At 35.4% G+C, this 17,538-nt stretch overlaps 2 protein-coding genes across 2 annotated transcripts; one reads left to right on the top strand and one right to left on the bottom strand.

Annotated features, from left to right (window-relative positions):
• Positions 1-1,043: 1,043 nt before the first annotated feature.
• Positions 1,044-11,528, top strand: LOC112026029 (mannosyl-oligosaccharide 1,2-alpha-mannosidase MNS1). The gene is given in 15 exon segments (XM_065779468.1): positions 1,044-1,593; positions 3,247-3,294; positions 3,791-3,961; positions 4,831-4,943; positions 5,026-5,091; positions 5,254-5,425; positions 5,956-6,045; positions 6,450-6,523; positions 6,525-6,569; positions 6,719-6,784; positions 7,198-7,306; positions 7,399-7,497; positions 9,533-9,613; positions 9,698-9,868; positions 10,906-11,528. Coding segments are annotated over 15 exon segments (1,701 nt in total). The 5' UTR covers positions 1,044-1,437; the 3' UTR covers positions 11,146-11,528.
• A 1,418-nt stretch (positions 11,529-12,946) lies between these two features.
• Positions 12,947-16,530, bottom strand: LOC112013979 (G-type lectin S-receptor-like serine/threonine-protein kinase At1g11330). Its single transcript, XM_024046358.2, has 7 exons — positions 15,088-16,530; positions 14,807-14,914; positions 14,531-14,724; positions 14,245-14,455; positions 13,794-14,031; positions 13,552-13,702; positions 12,947-13,446 (listed from the first exon to the last, which is right to left on the bottom strand). The coding sequence occupies exons 1-7, from the start codon at positions 16,352-16,354 to the stop codon at positions 13,138-13,140; spliced, it is 2,478 nt and encodes an 825-aa protein (XP_023902126.2). The 5' UTR covers positions 16,355-16,530; the 3' UTR covers positions 12,947-13,137.
• Between the last annotated feature and the right edge of the window lie 1,008 nt (positions 16,531-17,538).

Here is a 17,538-nt window from a genome sequence, read left to right as displayed (position 1 = left end):
ATAACATTTATTATTATTATTTTAATGGTCTCGTTAGCTTTTAGTATGCCAACAGTGCACTCTGTTTGCCACCTGTGCAATTTTCGTCTCTGATGTAATGGCAGTGACAAAAAACAAGACACGTTTTCCAAGATAGGGATTAAAAGTGGTGGAAAAAAAAGTTAGGGACTAAAGTGGAATCGTGTGAAAATGTGGTTTTCACCTTAAAAAATAAGGTCATTCCTAATGTACAAAACTCCCACTTTTGCAAGGTTTGGGATGGCTACCCCACAATTTTTTGGAGAGGCTTATTCCTAGACTTGAACCCATGACCTGTTGCTTTTGGTGGAAGGCACTAGCCATCACACCAAGGCTCTTGGTTCTTGTAAATGTTTTTAATTTTTTGTTAGCTTTATTTAAGATTAAATAAAAAATGGTAGTGATGATATAAAGTAGAAATGGAAGAAAAAATGGAAATAAATTTTTGCATTACTACCATACTCATTATCTCTATCTCTTTATTTTCAACAATAACATGATAAAAATTATGTGAAAGTAAAAAGAGGTGAATTAAGATGTATTCTTTATCTAAACATAATTATAATAACATCCTACTCATTAGGCCACTATGGTCTTACTCAAGTGAAAGACTATGTCTTAAGTTATCCCAACCTATTTTTTATTTATATATAAAAAAATCAATAAGCATTTTACACTTTCAAAACACAAAAGTCAAATTTAGTAATCAAAATTTCAAATAAAAAAATTAAAAAAACATTATAATTAAGTATAAATTAAAACACAATGAATAATTTCTAAATTTTCCTTTAAAAAATATTTTAAGAAAAAAAATACATATATCTAAAATAGAATTCAAAAAAAAAAAATGCAAAATATCTTCTCTTCTTGTCTATAATTTTTAATTTAATTTTAATTCTCTATTTTTTTAAAATAGTAAAAACAAGGGAAAAAAAAAAATTTTTATTTCTTACATCATAAGGCATAATGTCATAATTTCATTGGTGCACTCTCATCAAACACTTTTGACCAAACATCCAAAGAAAAATCCAAAAACCTTTAACTTTTCTTCTTCCAAACCCAACACACATTTCTCCAAACATACTCTCTCTCTTAAGTCTCCGGTCGTTGTTCTTGTTCGTTACCTCCGTCTACTTTAACCAACCTCTCCTCTCCCTCACATTCCACGAAACGCGGTCACCGAAACGCCTCCATTTTAATTTTTATACCGTTTCTCTCTCCCAAAATTCTGATCATTTTTACAATCATCTAATCGAAACGTTTCTCCTTTTTCCTTCGTTTCTTTGCGAGATCGGCAACTGTAATTCTAATTCTAATTCAAATTCAAATTCAAAAAAAGAAAAAAAAAACGTTTCTGTTTTTTCAATGTTTCGGTTTTGAACCTGAAAAATCAGAGAGATCTAACAGAAAAAACTGAAAATGGCGAGGGCTAGTAGATCGTCTGTGAGCAAATGGAGGTACTGTCAGCCGTCGTATTATCTAAAACGACCTCAACGCTTGGCTTTGTTGTTCATTGCTTTCGTTTGTTGCTCTCTCTTCGTTTGGGATCGTCAAACTTTGACCAGAGAGCACGAGGTAATCTCTAATTCCAATCCAATTTTGTATGTGAATTTAGTGAAATTGCGATCTGTTTGATATTGTTTGATTTCTGATATGTAGGAATTGAAGTGTTTTTTGGTTTCAAAATTTGGTTTATTTATTTATTTAATTTAAAATTTGGGAAATCGGGGTTGTTTAGAATTTGATTGGAAAAGTTTGAAACAAGATTGACTTTAGTTTTTAGGAAAGATGGTAGCTTTGATACCCGAATTGGCATGAATTTGCAGAGTGAAAGATGTTGTCTTTCAATTTTTTGTATGATGGGTTATGGTTGAGGAACACTGTGTGTGATTGTAGAATACTTGTTAAGTTAAAATGGGAAATTTTTATAAGACGGGCTATGCTTTATGGTGGTGAAATTGAATGTTGGGTTGTTAGGAAGCTGCGTGTTTGTAAAACGAGTATAGTTGAAACGAGAATTTAAGATGGATAAGTGGAAGTATGAGGAAAGATATGGTTTTTATTTATTTATTGGTAAGTTACACGTGTGCCCGGAGGGTCTTGAATCCATGACCTTACCATCCATCCCTTTATTATGGGAGGAGGAAGTACCAGTTGAGCTATTGTTCATTGGTACGAGAAAGGATATAATTTGAAATCAGGAAATTTTCATAAAGATAGGGATGGTTTCTATTGATGAAAAGATGAGGGAGATTGCTGGAGATGGTTTGGTAATGTGCAGAGGAGAGCAATTAATGCATTAGTGAGTTGATTTTAGACGAGGGAATGAAAAAAGGTTGAGGAAGACCTATAATACCGGTAGAATTAAAAAAAAAAAAAAAGAAAGATGGAAAAGAATACTTTTGGTTGACCATTGACCCTAATTTGTTAGCTGAGGACCTATAGCGGATTCCAGATTTTGGGACTAAGACTTGGTTATTGTTGTTGTTGGAGTGGGTTATAAAACTAACATTTTAGGTTGAAAATATCAGGAAAGAAGGGTTCTTTTGGTGGTTTAAAAAATATTGCAGCAGTGCTATGTCATATTAGAGAGGAAAAGAGAAAATAAAAAGAATATGATGACATTACGGGAATTATAGTTAGGGTTAGAAACTTCCCTTAGTCGTAGAATTGCACCAGACAATTCCCAAAGAGAGCTCTGTGGCTGCTGATTTTTTTTAAACTTTTTTTTCCTAATTTATAATTTTCTCAATGTATTGTAAGGGTTATCTTCATATAATAGGCTTCAACTGCTCTTGGTTCTAATATGAGTTAAAAAAGGTCATTCCTAATGCACAAAGCTCCCACTTTTGTGGGGTCTGGGAGAGGTCAAGGCAGGTAGCCTTACGGTTACCCCGCAATTTTTTGAAGAGGCTTATTCTTGAACTTGAACCCATGACCTGTCGCTTTTGGTGGAAAGCAGTAGCCACCACACCAAGGCTCTTGGTTCTAATATGAATTACACTTCATTATTATTATTATTAATTTTTTTTTTTTTTTTGGGCGGGGAGGAATGTTAGAGCAGTTAAAGTTTTGGATAGTTTTTTCCTCAAAAAGTTGATTATACAAACAGTTTATTTTCTTTCATGTGAGTTTTGTTGTAGAAAAACTGAATTGTATGGTAGACTTTTAGGCTGAGAGTTGTTTCTTTTCATGCCTCCTTGTAACAAGCTTCTTTCTGATTTGCAGGTAGAAGTTTCCAAGTTAACTGAAGAATTGACCACTTTGCGGAATTTGGTAAGAGATTAAGGGGGTGTGTTTGGTACATGCCGTTAAAAACTGAAAATTGTTGTTTAAAAACATGTGTGGAAATACATGTGGGTGAAAAAGTGTGTGAAAATACGTGTAATATTGTTTAAAAACTGAAAATTGTTGTTTGAAAACTTGTACCAAACACCCTATAAGAATTCTTATCCCTATGCTTATGGTCAAGCTTTAACACCTTTAATTTGGCCTGTAGCTACTTTTAACGAAGGTTCTATTTGCTTTGTTGCCTATAATAATTAATAAGTAATGCCCAAGTTGTGGAGTGATAGCCAAGTAGCTTTTTTCTAATGTTTATTTTTATAATGACCTATTGTTCCTTGGTTAAAAATTCAAATTGGTGAAGAACATGTTGGTTATGCTGTGCTTAGAAAATGTAAGGGGCATGGCATAGCTTTTAGTATGTAGTAACTTTTTATCCTTTTTTAAAATGCTAGAGATTTGTACTAAGAGGAAACTTTTCTTTCAGTTGGAAGATTTAAAGAATACTCATGGTGATGCACTTGGGAAGATTAAGTTCCCCAAGAAAGAGGTTCCAGAAGATCCAATAGAAATTGAGCGAAGACAGAAAGTAAAAGAAGCCATGATTCATGCATGGAGTTCATACGAGCAGTATGCGTGGGGCCAAGATGAACTTCAGGTACTCTGAACGTTTTTCAGTTTGTTATCCATTCCACTCGTGAATGCTTTCTCTAGTTTTGAATTTTGCATCCAGTAACATATGAAGCAGTGTTACTTGGGTCTTTATCCCTTTAGACTTCTTGTGCAGCATGTTTTTGCTTTGTTTGAGATTCTGTAATGAGTCCTTTTAGATATTTGGTTGCTCAGAAGGTATGGGTTGTGGGAGTTAAATGAGACCCATAGTTTGAATTTGAACTTTGCATATCCTTATTAACCATCCTGTAACTGATTTAAAAAAAGTGATTAGCCAATAGGTCTGATCTTTATGGTGCCATGAAAATCATTCAGCAGATTAAGCTTTTCATTTTTCCTTTCTTTCCTTGAGCTATGCTTTACTGTTTTTCCTGATCTTCAATGGGTAATCTGTGTCTGGACTCTGGAGTTTATCCTATCAGCACCTGGTTAGTGTAGTGTATAAAACATATGTTTTAGGCTTTTAAATCAATAAAGTATCTGTCAAGAATAAGATTCAGAATCAATCAAGTACTAGCGTCCAACTTGAATCACCATCATACCTGTGAATGTACTATTTGCTTCTTGCTTAGTCTTCATATCATTCCTAGTACACCATATTTATTTTCCTATTCTTGCTCACAATCCTTTTTTGTTTGGGGGGAGGGCGAGGGGGGGGGGGATAAAAAATGGAGCATTGAGGCCTGACTAATTACAATTTAAAGGGAACTGCGATGATTCACTGATTAGAGATACCTTGAAGGCTGAAAATGCGAGTTTGATGGAATTCTTTTGACTTTCCCTACTATTTACGTGCCATTTTATTTTATGCTTTTTGCGCTCCACATTAACAACCAATTTTATCTTTGTTACCAGCCACAGTCAAAGAATGGTGTCAATAGCTTTGGTGGTCTTGGAGCAACTGTAATAGACTCACTTGATACATTGTATATCATGGGTCTTGAGGAGCAGTTCCAGAAAGCTAGGGAGTAAGTTTAACCTTCAATTTTGGTTATTCTCATGGACCCTAGTTTACATTCCTATTATATCATACTCCATTTTTCTTGGCAGGTGGATTGCAAATTCATTGGATTTTAATAAGGATTATGAGGCTAGCGTTTTTGAGACAACCATAAGGTTGCGTTATAAGGTTTATGTAGTTGAATATAAAAATTCTTGTTTTCCTGTTGACATGAAAAGTTATGGGGCTATATGACTTTTTGTGGTTTTAAAAGCAACTTTGGGTGAGAGTCAGCCATATTGCATCTGCTGAATCATGTCTATTTTCCTGGAATTCAGAGTTGTTGGTGGACTTCTTAGTGCATATGATCTTTCAAATGACCAAGTTTTCCTCGACAAGGCTAAGGATATTGCTGATAGATTACTTCCTGCATGGGATACACCTTCTGGGATCCCTTATAACATAATTAACCTGGCACATGGAAGGCCACACAACCCTGGATGGACAGGGGTAAGTTGTTATTTTTCTTCATGTAGGCCATACCATGAGTTGGTTTCAGACCCAGGACGGGTTTATCTCCCAACCTCTCAAACTGAGGTCACTTGTGAAGCTAGGCAATTACCTTTGGACCTAATTGTAATTGCCAGCTTCAGGGAATATTTTTTCTGAATCTACTGCTTTAATAATTTTTTCAGCATTAAAAATTTGTTTAGCTGTCACTTTATCATCATATGATGGTTATTTAGGGCTTGTTAGATTATATTATTTAAAGCTTTTCTCTTCTAGGCACAAATTTACTTTTTCTCAACTTATTTTTTAAGCCCAAAAAGCCAATGAAAATAAACTCTCCCAAATGAGCACACTGATTGATGAATTGTATAATCTTTGGCTCTTCCCTTGGACAATATCTCAAGTATCTACCTAAGTTTAAGTCTGAATTTTTCATCTGCATAAATAATCTATCAAACATGTTGAAGTAGTGTCCTGTAATTGGTTAAATTAGTTTTATATATTTGATGATATAATTTTCTTGTTCCTAGGGGGAAAGTATCCTTGCAGATTCTGGCACAGAGCAGCTGGAGTTTATTGCTCTATCTCAGAGGACAGGAGACCCAAAGTATCAGCAGAAGGTACTTGATCATGTTTATATGCACATGATTTTCATTTTTTTTGGGGGGGGGGGGGGGGTGTTGGTGACATGTGCATGTGATGGAATGTAGTGTTTGCTGTTTTATTGGACTTTGGCCCCCAGGAGTAAAGGGTGGGGTTTGCATAGGTCCAAGTCTTACAAAACCAAAGATATTGTCTTATGTTCAGTTTCTATTTGTATTATTTAAAGGTCTAAGTCTTGTGAAAATTTTCAATCATAAAGTTCCTTTGTAGGCACAAAGAGCCTGACTTGTATGAAAAGCATATTCAGTTAAGGAGTTATTCTAGGGGTTGCACACTTCCAAGTTCCAATATGGTTCTGATAAAGGAACTTTTCTAGGCATTGATATGCTGATAGTGAATTGAATCGCTTGCATATTTTCAGGTGGAGAATGTTATAGCACAGATTAATAAAACTTTTCCTGATGATGGCTTGTTTCCTATCTATATTAGTCCACAAAGAGGAAAATCAAAATACCATAACCTTTGGTGCTATGGGTGACAGGTATTCATCATATTGAAATTTTGATGTGATTTATACTACCTTTTGTGAGTTTCAGATTTCATTTTTACTTAAGTCTAGGTCCCCTAAACGAATACCTTATATTTGTTACCTCTGTTATGTTGTGGTTAACGCAAAAAAATTGATTGCAGCTTTTATGAATACTTGCTCAAAGTTTGGATACAGGGGAATAAGACTTCTGCTGTGAAGCTTTATATGTGAGAAGTCTTTGCATAAGACTGCATTTTAATCACCCTAACTAACTAAATACCTTCTCGTTTTTATTTTATTTTATTTTAATTAATTTATTTATTTTTTAAATCATCTTGATTCGAAAGCTAAGAAAATCATATTTGCTTCGAAAAATAAGACTTTTCATAGAGCCAAACTCATTAATAGTTATAGTAGGTTTGGTAGCAGAAAGAAACTGTCATTTTTACTTGGATTCAAAGGAAAATAATTTTCTTTTATATTTGACATGATTTTTATTTAATATGGCATGCAACTTATATTTGTCTTTCTGTTTGTCAAAAAATTTAGATTAAGCTGAATATCCAGTTTAATATCATCAGCATTCTTCCCCTTGAATTTCATCTTGATGTTAATAATTCTTGTGGGATCTTGGAAGCAGAGAAATGTGGGAGAAATCAATGAAAGGTTTATTAAGCTTGATTAGGAGAACAACACCATTATCTTTTACATATATCTGTGAGAAGAATGGGGATTCTCTGTCAGACAAGGTAAATTTGTGCACAGTACAGTAATATCACATTAGTGATTTATTATTTGATGTTTAATTTTTTTTTCTCCCTTTTATCTAATTTATGTGCAGATGGATGAATTAGCCTGCTTTGCTCCAGGAATGTTGGCTTTAGGATCATCTGGTTATGGTCCTGATGGCTCGCAAAAATTCAAGTCACTTGCAGAAGAGGTATTCTTAATTGCTCACAACTTTTGAATCATTTGTGATTGATCAAGGCCTTTTCCCCCTCAAAATTTAACATAAATTTTGGCCTATTTATCATTTTTGGGAGAACTATAGTCAGGGAAATTGTGGAAGAAGAGAATCGATTGTGTTATGCCCTCAAATTGGAATTAAAGGCAGTCAAAAGCAAGTTGTTAACAAATGAGCTTTGTCAAGTTCACATGAGCAAACTCCTAACGCCTATAGCATATAGGCATGCCCAATAAGACTCAAACCACATGCAGACTGTGTAGGCTTTGGGAGCATGTTGAAAACCATTAATCCCAAGAGCTTAAGCTATTAAGAAATTGACATACAATGTGTGTCAAGCTCACATGCAAAAGCAGAAAATCTTAACAGTATTTTTTTGTATGTGTATGTGCATGCATGTGTTAAGCTCACATGCATGCAGAAAATCTCAAATTTATGTATATGTATTATTGTATTGCATTTCTGGCCTCTAAAATATGGGTTTTTGTTTGATTTGCTCACTCAAATTTAAAAGCTTGAATTCACTAACTTAAATTTGTGAAGGGAACAATATTGGTCCTCCATTTATTTTCAATTCCATCTTGTTGCTTGGTGGCATGCTGAGTCAGCATTATTTTATCTCATGTGCTAATTCATTTAGTTGTGGCTGTCCTAAGCATCCTGGGACCCAACCAAATTGAGTCAATCTCTTTAAGAAACCAGGAAAGCCAAAATGAAACCCATCTCTCTTTCATTCCCTAAATAAACACGATGGTTGAAGCAGCACATTTGATGGCTTGAGGATAGGGTACGAATGAGTCGGAAATTCTGATGGTGGTTTGAGAGTGATGAGGGTTTTGGCTATGGCTGCTGGTAGTGGGTTTGTGCCAAAGGTGTGGGTCTTGGGGTTTTGATTCCGAAGAAAGCACGATTTTGACTGAGGGTGAGTGGGAAGAAAAGGAATCCGGAGATCTTGGCTTAAATGATGTAGACTGGGTTTTGGAGCTTTTGGTTATAGGTTTGCTGGGTTTGAGATGGGGTGTTGCCATGGGATTATGGGAATGTTAGGTTCATGGGTCAGCTTTGGGTTGTGGAAATTGAGAGGGAGATTACTGATAGTGGAGGTCAGTGGTAAGGGGATGAAACTAGGGTGGTTTATTTGTTTTGGTTGGGTTCATCCACAGCGTGAATCGGAGGAAGACGAAGTGGTGTCATGTGCTGAGTTTTGTAATTTTTGATAGCAAAAGTTCTTTGATGGAGGGAAATCATGCTGATGTGGTTGCTTGGTGGTGGCTTCCAATAAGTGATGGTTTTTTCCCGGTTTTGAGAGAATGTGTATGACTGGACCAGTATAGATGCTGGTTGATGGTTGAACCGGCTGGTCCAGTCCAGTTTTTAGAACAATCCTTATAAGTGATTCTCTGCCATTAAAACCATATTGTCTGTCAGACATCTTACTCCAAATTCAAATTTACAAGAAGATATTGAACAGCTGACTATACATTAATGGAACTTTCATCTATAATAAAAATCTCTTCCATATCATGATCTGGATTTCTGATATTGCTATATATCTCAGATATTTTGCACTTCTCAGTTGTGGAAATGTAGCAAAAGCCCTACTGTCTTTTCATTCTTTTGATCAGTGATCAAGAAATCTTCTATGACTTTTGCATATTTCCACTTCAACTCATGCTTTTAGTTTTGTACTTTATTTATTTGTTGAGGGCATATTCAATCATTTGTTTCCCTGCTTTGAGCCTTTGGTCAAGAAGCTTCAGCATGGCTTTTAATCTAATATTTGTTTGGAGATTCCAAGAATCTAGAGCGCTCATGTGCTTTGATAAAGGGGCAAGAGATCAAGATGAGCTACAGTATAGTATTTTTAATTTCTTATCCTTTTTTGGGGGAGGGGAGGGGGATGGTTGGTATTTCCTTGCACCATTGATCCCATTCATTCCACTATGTCATGCCTTGTACAGTTATCACTCTTTTGGCAGTTGACTAGATTCTATTATTTCTTCTTTTGCAGCTTGCTTGGACCTGCTACAACTTCTATCAGTCAACACCAACAAAATTGGCTGGGGAGAATTATTTCTTTCATTCTGGGCAGGTGAGTTATCCCTATTCTTGTGATATACAATGTTTGTGTGTGTGTGTGTGTGTCTTACACTACATCCATAAATACCTGTTTTAGGACATGACTCTGGGCACATCATGGAACATTTTGAGACCCGAGACAGTTGAGTCACTCTTTTACCTCTGGCATTTAACTGGCAACTAGACATACCAAGAGTGGGGTTGGAATATATTTCAAGCATTTGAAAAGAATTCCCGCATAGAGTCTGGATATGTTGGATTGAAAGATGTAAGCCCTCCTCAAATTCACAGCTCAACATTTGCATATGTGCTCAAGTTTTCTTATTCATTCCTTTCAGATTATTTTTTGATGAAAGCTTAGAAGTATTATCTTGCTCATTCTTTCGTTAAAGGGTCTAAGTTTACTATGGAATATTTTTTTCTGACCAATGAATAAAGGGTCTTTGTTCAGTTCTTTCTAATATTGTCTCATAGATTCTTTGATATGTTGAAAACTATGGTGTTATCCTCAGGACGTATGTTCCTTGATTGTGTTCTTGCATACCAGCCCCCTTGAAAGAGCTTAAAACATTTGCATATAGAAGCACTGCTAGCAGTCTGTCACTTGTTAAAAAAAGAAAAAGTAAAATGCAGTTCATGGTGGCAAATTACCATTGACATAAACTTGGTGGAATCATTTGATCATTGTGTCAGCGCTTGGTTGATAGTGAGCTGGAGAACTTGGAACTGTTTAATTTAATCTTATGTTCCTTTTTGATGATTTCTGTTCCTGAATTTTAATGGACTCACATAGATCATTACTCACAATATAGTGGACCATATCAATGCACCACTCTTACATTGTGGTTGAGTTTAAGATAGTACTAGGTTATTACTGTTTTCTGGACCTAATGGACTTGAGACTTCTTGAGTTGACAGAAGTATAATTTTTTTTAAAAAAAAAATACTAAATACTGTTACCTCCAAAAAAAAAGAGGGCATGTCATTTTCTCATGGGATATTTGATGAGTATGTAATTTTGATCACTTTGCATAATGTAGTTTTAAGACCTTGGTTTGTGATGCCCTTCTTTTCCTTTTTTCCTAATTGATGTTTTAGCCACAATTTAGGCTGCCAATTAATTTTTAGTTTATGCTTTGTTGATTTCTTCAAACTAAATCTTTCCAAAAAGTAAAGTTTACTGCTACTGCTGGAAAATTTGAAGTGTTCTGTAAGAAGCGTACATAATTTTCTATAAATGCTTTGACGAGGATGTTATGATAACTATATGGCTGCTCGTTTACCATTGGCTGTTGTTCTTCTCAGGTTAATACCGGTGTCAAGGACAATATGATGCAAAGCTTCTTTCTTGCAGAAACTCTCAAATATCTGTATTTCCTTTTCTCACCCCCATCAGTCATCTCATTAGATGAATGGGTTTTCAACACTGAAGCTCACCCTCTGAAAATTGTGGCCCGGAATGATGCTGGAATTGTTGGAAAATCAGATGGGAATAATATACTAATGACTAGATTTCGTGGCAGGAAAGAAGGTCGATCAGGCTAATTATTAGGAATCATTAATAGTTTATTATTTTCGGTTGAACCGTTTCTGTAATTTCAGGCTCAAGGAGGTGAAAGAGCCAAAGGGTTCGATGTCAGCTATTCCTATTAGGGTATAATGCAGCTCAACAAATTTCACGTGTAGGTTGAACTTGTACTCTACAGTAAAAATATGCGGGTGCCCTTCTTTTACAATGATGGATTTGTAACATAGGAAATAGGTCATTCTCTACAGTTACAGTACTATTATCTGCTGTAGGAAAAGGGGTTTTTTGCCCTAAAAGCCTTTTTGATGGATAGCCATTTGTTATTTTAAGATATTTGGTCTTTTTTTACCCTTTACATTTGGGAATCATTGTTGAATTTTAAGTTGCTCAGTGTTAATTACTCCAAGTTCAATAGCATTTTGTTAATCTCTGAGCATATCCTAGTGGGCAAAAATAGCTGTGTCGTATAAGGGGATTGAGGTAGCTTTAGAGTTCTTTTATTTCCCTAAAACCCATTGAAATCGATTCTAGACAATTAAATTGATCCAGTGACTATTGGAACAACGAGTTTTTTAAACTCAAAAGCAAATTGAAGTAGACTCAAAATCCAGACAAAGGATCCATGGCTTTGATACTTGTTTGTTGAAATAGCAAAAGCTATGATACCAATTCGTTGTTAGTATAGCTAATTATGGTCGGATTATACGAAATAGAAAGAAAAAAAAATCACATAATCACAGAAGAAACACAGATTTAGGCGGTTAGTCTTAAGCCTACGTTCTTGGATGGAATTGAGGAGAGATTCTTACCAATAATATAAGATTATGAAGGTGATACAATGGTTCTTTCCACAAAAGCATATGGCGGTGAGATAACTCATATTTCTCCCAAGAAAGTTGTAACGTGTTGAACTCTCTTGATGGCAATAAAGTATCAAGCTTAATTGTTGCATGTAACATTCCTCTTATATGTAGATAACGTTAGAGGGATGTTACATCAAAGGTTACCCTAAATGATAATCCTTGCTAAGTTGTGGTATCGAGTGAAGACCCCAAATATATATAATATCACAAAGATTTGTGGGATTCACCTCTATGTGAGGAGGCAATATCTTGTGCAATGGTGGTATGCAATCAATGTCTCATAATATGTGGAGTCTCGTAGGTGTGTTCCCACCAATTGTGAGACATCGGCAGCATGCAATCAATATATGAGATAATAAACTCAATGTGAGAGAAATGTTACATGCAATGGTTACATAAAATAGTAAGTCATTACCAGGCCGTGCAATTGTGTGAAAGACCCCAAGTATATATAATATCCCAAAGGTGATAGCCAAGTCTGACGGCACTGAGATTGTTGCCGCTTAACAACAATAAATAGAAATAGAAATCAAATACAAAGTCAGATAGGAGTGAGAGGCCCAAATTTCTAGGGGTATGATTCTATGTGACACAACTCGTGCAACACTAGAACCTTATTCAAGACATATCTCAACATTTTAAAAAGAAAAAAATCAAATGCATCTTTACCTTTTGAAAATAATGCAATCAATTCTATATAATTTCTCTTGCAATCTGGATTTCCTTTTGGGAAACATTTTCATCTCCTCTAGCCCAATTTTTGTGGTTAGCTTAATAATTTGAGGTAAATAAACAAGGTTACATTTGGGTATCATTGTTGAATTTTAAGTTGCTAATTGTTATTTACTCTGAGTTTGATGCATTTTTGTTAGTCTCTAAGCATTTTGCTATAGTTCTCTCTTATTCCCCAAAAAGGGCCCTCTCAAAAAGCACATGAGATTGGGAAAAACTTGAATTTCTCTAAAGAAATGTCATGTCTTGAACTTTCTCGATCATGAGATAATATCATGTGTAATAGTTGAATGCAATATCCCTCTCATTTGGAGGTGGTGTGAGACAGAGATATTGCGACAATGTTACACAAAATAATTAATTGTTGCTAGTTTTATGGTTACACAAAGTGAATATGTCAAGAACACATGCTAGCTATCGACCTTGAACCGTTGTCACAGTAACATTGTTAATAGAGAATATGCTTTTTCTGCGTTGAGAAGACTCTGTACCTAAGGCAATCAACCTTTCAGTGAATGCTGGTTTCTTTGGATGAGGCATATCAACAATCTCACTTTTAAGCATGGAAACAACAACTGATACAGTCGGCCTATCTTTAGCAAATTCTTGAACACACAACAGCCCAACCTGTATGCATCTCAAAATCTCCATTTCAAAGAAGGGTTCAGATATCATCGGGTCTATTAATGCTACAGTGTTGTCTGAATTCCACAATTTCCATGCCTGGAGAAATGAAAACATGATTGAAATTGTTAGCACCAATACCAAAACTTTAAAGAACAAAAAGCAATGGAGGCTTTCAAAAAATGAGGCAATGAGATGACTTACAAGTCCTAAAAGGCTTAGGAACTCCTCATCATTATAAAAGCCCGTATTTCTTCTTCCACTAACTATCTCTAGTAATAACACTCCAAAACTGAAGACATCTGATTTCTCTGAAAATTGCCCTTCTATTACATATTCAGGGGACATATAGCCACTGAATTTCAAAAATAAAACACATCCAAATCTTGTCATCAAAAATATTTGTATTACTAACAAATTGAATTAGGCAAACCAATGGTACTTACTAAGTTCCGACGACCCTTCTAGTATTTGCTTGGTCTTCATTGCCTCGAAAAATCCTAGCTGTACCAAAATCTGATATTTTTGGATTTAGCTCTTTATCCAACAAGATGTTACTTGCCTTTAGATCTCTATGAATAATTCTTAATCTTGAATCCCTATGAAGGTAGAGCAAACCTCGACCAATTCCTTCAATAATGTTAAAGCGCTTTCTCCAATCTAGCAGTTCATATTTGCATGGATCTAATGAATTTTATCAAAAGAAAGTGAGGATTAATCTTACAAGGTAAATGAACATGAAGTCAGCAAAAGAAGTTCATATGGTGAAAGTAATTAGAAAGCTATGTTTCAAGTGAAATACCACAACAAAGTCATAGCATACTGACAAAATTCCTATGAACATAGAAAATGTGTAAAATTCTTTTGTATTAAGAAAGAATATCAAAATTAACTAACCAAAGAGAAATGCATCCAGACTTTTGTTTGGCATGTATTCATAGATCAACATCCTCTCTTCTTGTTCGACACAGCAGCCAAGGAGTCTAACAAGATTCCGATGTTGGAGTTTAGAAATTACCACTACCTCATTCATAAATTCTTCAAACCCTTGTGCAGAGGTTTTGGAAAGTCTTTTTACTGCAATTTCTTGTCCATCTGACAGTTTTCCCTATAAACAAAACTCAAATCATTAACTATATATTCATAGTATTTGATAATAAAACTTTAGAAGAGCAACCATTACCTTGTATACAGAACCAAATCCACCTTGACCAAGCTTGTTAGATAGATGGAAGTTGTTCGTTGCACTCGCCACCTTCTCAAAAGTGAATAGTGGTAGTTCCTCGACTTTACCTTGGTTCAGGTTGTCACTAGGAAAAATTTTATGTGCTTCCCCTCTGTTGAACAATAAGATCTCCTTTTCTTTCTTTTTCCTTGCTGATTTCCACTACAGTTGTGAGTAATCTCCATCATATAGCAAAATTTCCAAGTCCATTGTGTTATTTAGTCAGAGTCTTACCTTTATGTTTAGCTATCCACCTCCACAATAAGTAAGTGCAGACTAAAATCGAAACCGTTCCTATGATCACAGCGATTGTGACAATTTTTTTCATGTCTGGCTTTGTAACTGTAAATCAGAAAAAACTTGTTACACTAATTCAAACAAAATAGTTAACTAAATATGTTTTCTTTTCCTCTCTTTTTTGGTCCAATAGATTGTATTTTACGAGGATTTCATTAGCATGGGGAGTGGAGGTGTTATGGGGGTTGGGTTGAAGTGGAAAGATAAAAAAAACTCACCAAGATCTGAATAGGCAAGACGAATGTAAAGATCAACTCCGGCGCTAGAGAATTTCTGTGCGTCAATTAAGCTTCCAGTCCATGACATACAACCAATGTCAGTATCATATGCATAAGCTATACAAGAACAATTCTCTAAACACTGCTGTCTGCAATCAGCTTCCAAAGCTTGTGACCAATCTGCAAAGTCTGGCACTTTCATCATATTCAGTTTCAAAAATCCATCCATTTTGCTGCCTTCACTGCCAGTGTTCACCCTCTCACACTGCAACTGTGTCCGCCTAACGCATCCACTTGTCCAATTTCCTCTATTCCAATCTTTTGTGTTCTTTGGCTCAAAACCCTGTAAACAACTGCAAATTGGTGTATTCTGAGAATTACAGCTTCCAAATGCCCCACAATAACCATAAAAATCACACTCAGACTTCAAAACTAACAAGACCTCCCAATCCTCCTTCTCATAATCCCAAGATCTTCGCTCTAAATTTCCATGCGTATTGAGAAAAAAATGTAACAAAGAAACATTCACATAAGAAAAACTCAAGGAAAACGTTCCTTCATGATCATCAATAAGACTAAATCCATCCAGAAATTCATAAACCATAGTTGGTACTCCAATGAAGACCCGATTGTTCCATGGACCACTGCGCCAATACGGGCTACCATATTTCCAAATGAAAACTTGAGGAAGATTAAGAGGTTGAATATTGACAGAGAAGCTTCCAATGGATGGATCAGAAGGGCTTTGCCATGATGTCAATTGCACTTTGTTACCTGTTCTTACGTTAGTACTAATTTTCATGTTGGGCAAAAGTGTATCACAAGGAAGTTGGAAACTCTCCCATATGATTGTCCCTGTAGTTTTTTCTTGCAGTACAAGGTTCCCCGAATCCAAAAGCTGGGCACTCGAATTGGCAACAGAATTTGTAACATTTGATGACCAAAGAATCTCTTTTTTTCCATCTAGTACTACAAGATTGCCATCCTTAGATATAGTAAGAACCCCAGAAGAATCATTGAGTGGTGTCTCTCTGTTAGCTACCCATACGACAGTGAATACAGAAATGTTGCTATACCATATTCCAATGTAGCGATTGGTAGAATTTACAGGGCTGAAGAATCCCAGTTTGAAAGCACTCCCATTGGAGACTATGTTGCCAGGGTCTTTGATGGATTGAGAAGATGTGATGGTGTCTATAGCAACACCAAGGTTTAAACAAAAGCAACAAAGGACAAACAACAAGTTTATCTTGCTAAGAAGCCTCATAACTTAATCAGACTTCAACCTACTAAGGGTGTGAGAATGCAGGACAGTGGAGCCTTGTTCTTCTATTCGTAGTTTTCTGTTAGGCTATCCAATCCAAGTACTTTAACTTTCAAAAGTCTTACTTAATGCTAAGGGGGACAAATATAAAAACACCTTTCAAAAGTCTCACTTCTCAGAATATTAAAAATCAAAGGGGTTTGTTACATGCAGTAGAATAAAAAGGTTTATCTGTCGTTGCAAGTGTAGAAGTTGCTATAACTGTAGAATATACTGCGGATCAGAAATAGAATTGGTCAAGTATCTGTTTGGATTGGGCGTCTACGTTGCGCGTCCGCGTTTTCAGCTTTTTTTTTTTTTTTTTCCAAGCTGCAACTTTTGACCATTCTTCTGTTAATAGTGCACCCGTGCATTGTTTATGGGACCCACAAACTTCACTTTTTAACAACTTTTTCATTAAAAATGAGTCCCATGGCACTATTCACAAGTTTAAAAATTATTTTGTTACAATGTTTTCAGTTTTCAGTTTCTGCAAAATAAATTCTATCCAAACGGACCTTTAATAATGTGGTAACTTTTAGAGCAAGTCTATGGGTCCAATATGTTTGGAAAAATTCTATATAACTGTGAATAAATTTCAGCAAGCACAACGGAAGCACAATCATATAAGAACACAAAGATTTACATAGAAACTCTTTCTCCTTGAAGGGAAAAATTACGAAACAAATTCCGAAAAATTTCACTATATTAAATAAAGATTACAACACTTAGAGATACAACTTAGGCAAGAAAAAAAACTCTCATTTTTTTTTTTTACTCACTGCTCTTTTCCTCACTGTATATCTCTCACAGTTTTCTTTTGCTCTCTATATTTTCTCTTCTCTTTTGCTTGCTCTCACTCATGCAGTTCTTCAAGACTGCACTGTCCTCAGTCTCACTCACTGGAACTTCTCTTCACTATTCTTTTTCCCTTCTTCCTCTTATGCACCAAATGGCCTAATAGCCTCCTTTTATTTCTTCATCTTTTCCTAGTGGCGTTTCTAGGTATTTTTTCCAGGGTATTCCTCAAGAAGCAAAAATTACGCAATCTAATAAAAAGAAAAATTTATATATTGATAACAACAACAACAATAAAAAAACACGCAATTACATAAAGTATGTGGAGTTCAGTTGTGGTTGTTGTTGGT

This window comes from Quercus suber, unplaced genomic scaffold (assembly GCF_002906115.3).
Source record: "Quercus suber isolate HL8 unplaced genomic scaffold, Cork oak 2.0 scaffold_209, whole genome shotgun sequence".
Taxonomy (NCBI): domain Eukaryota; kingdom Viridiplantae; phylum Streptophyta; class Magnoliopsida; order Fagales; family Fagaceae; genus Quercus; species Quercus suber.
The sequence above is the reverse complement of the archived record's forward strand: the minus strand, read 5'-3'. Positions and strand labels throughout refer to the sequence as shown.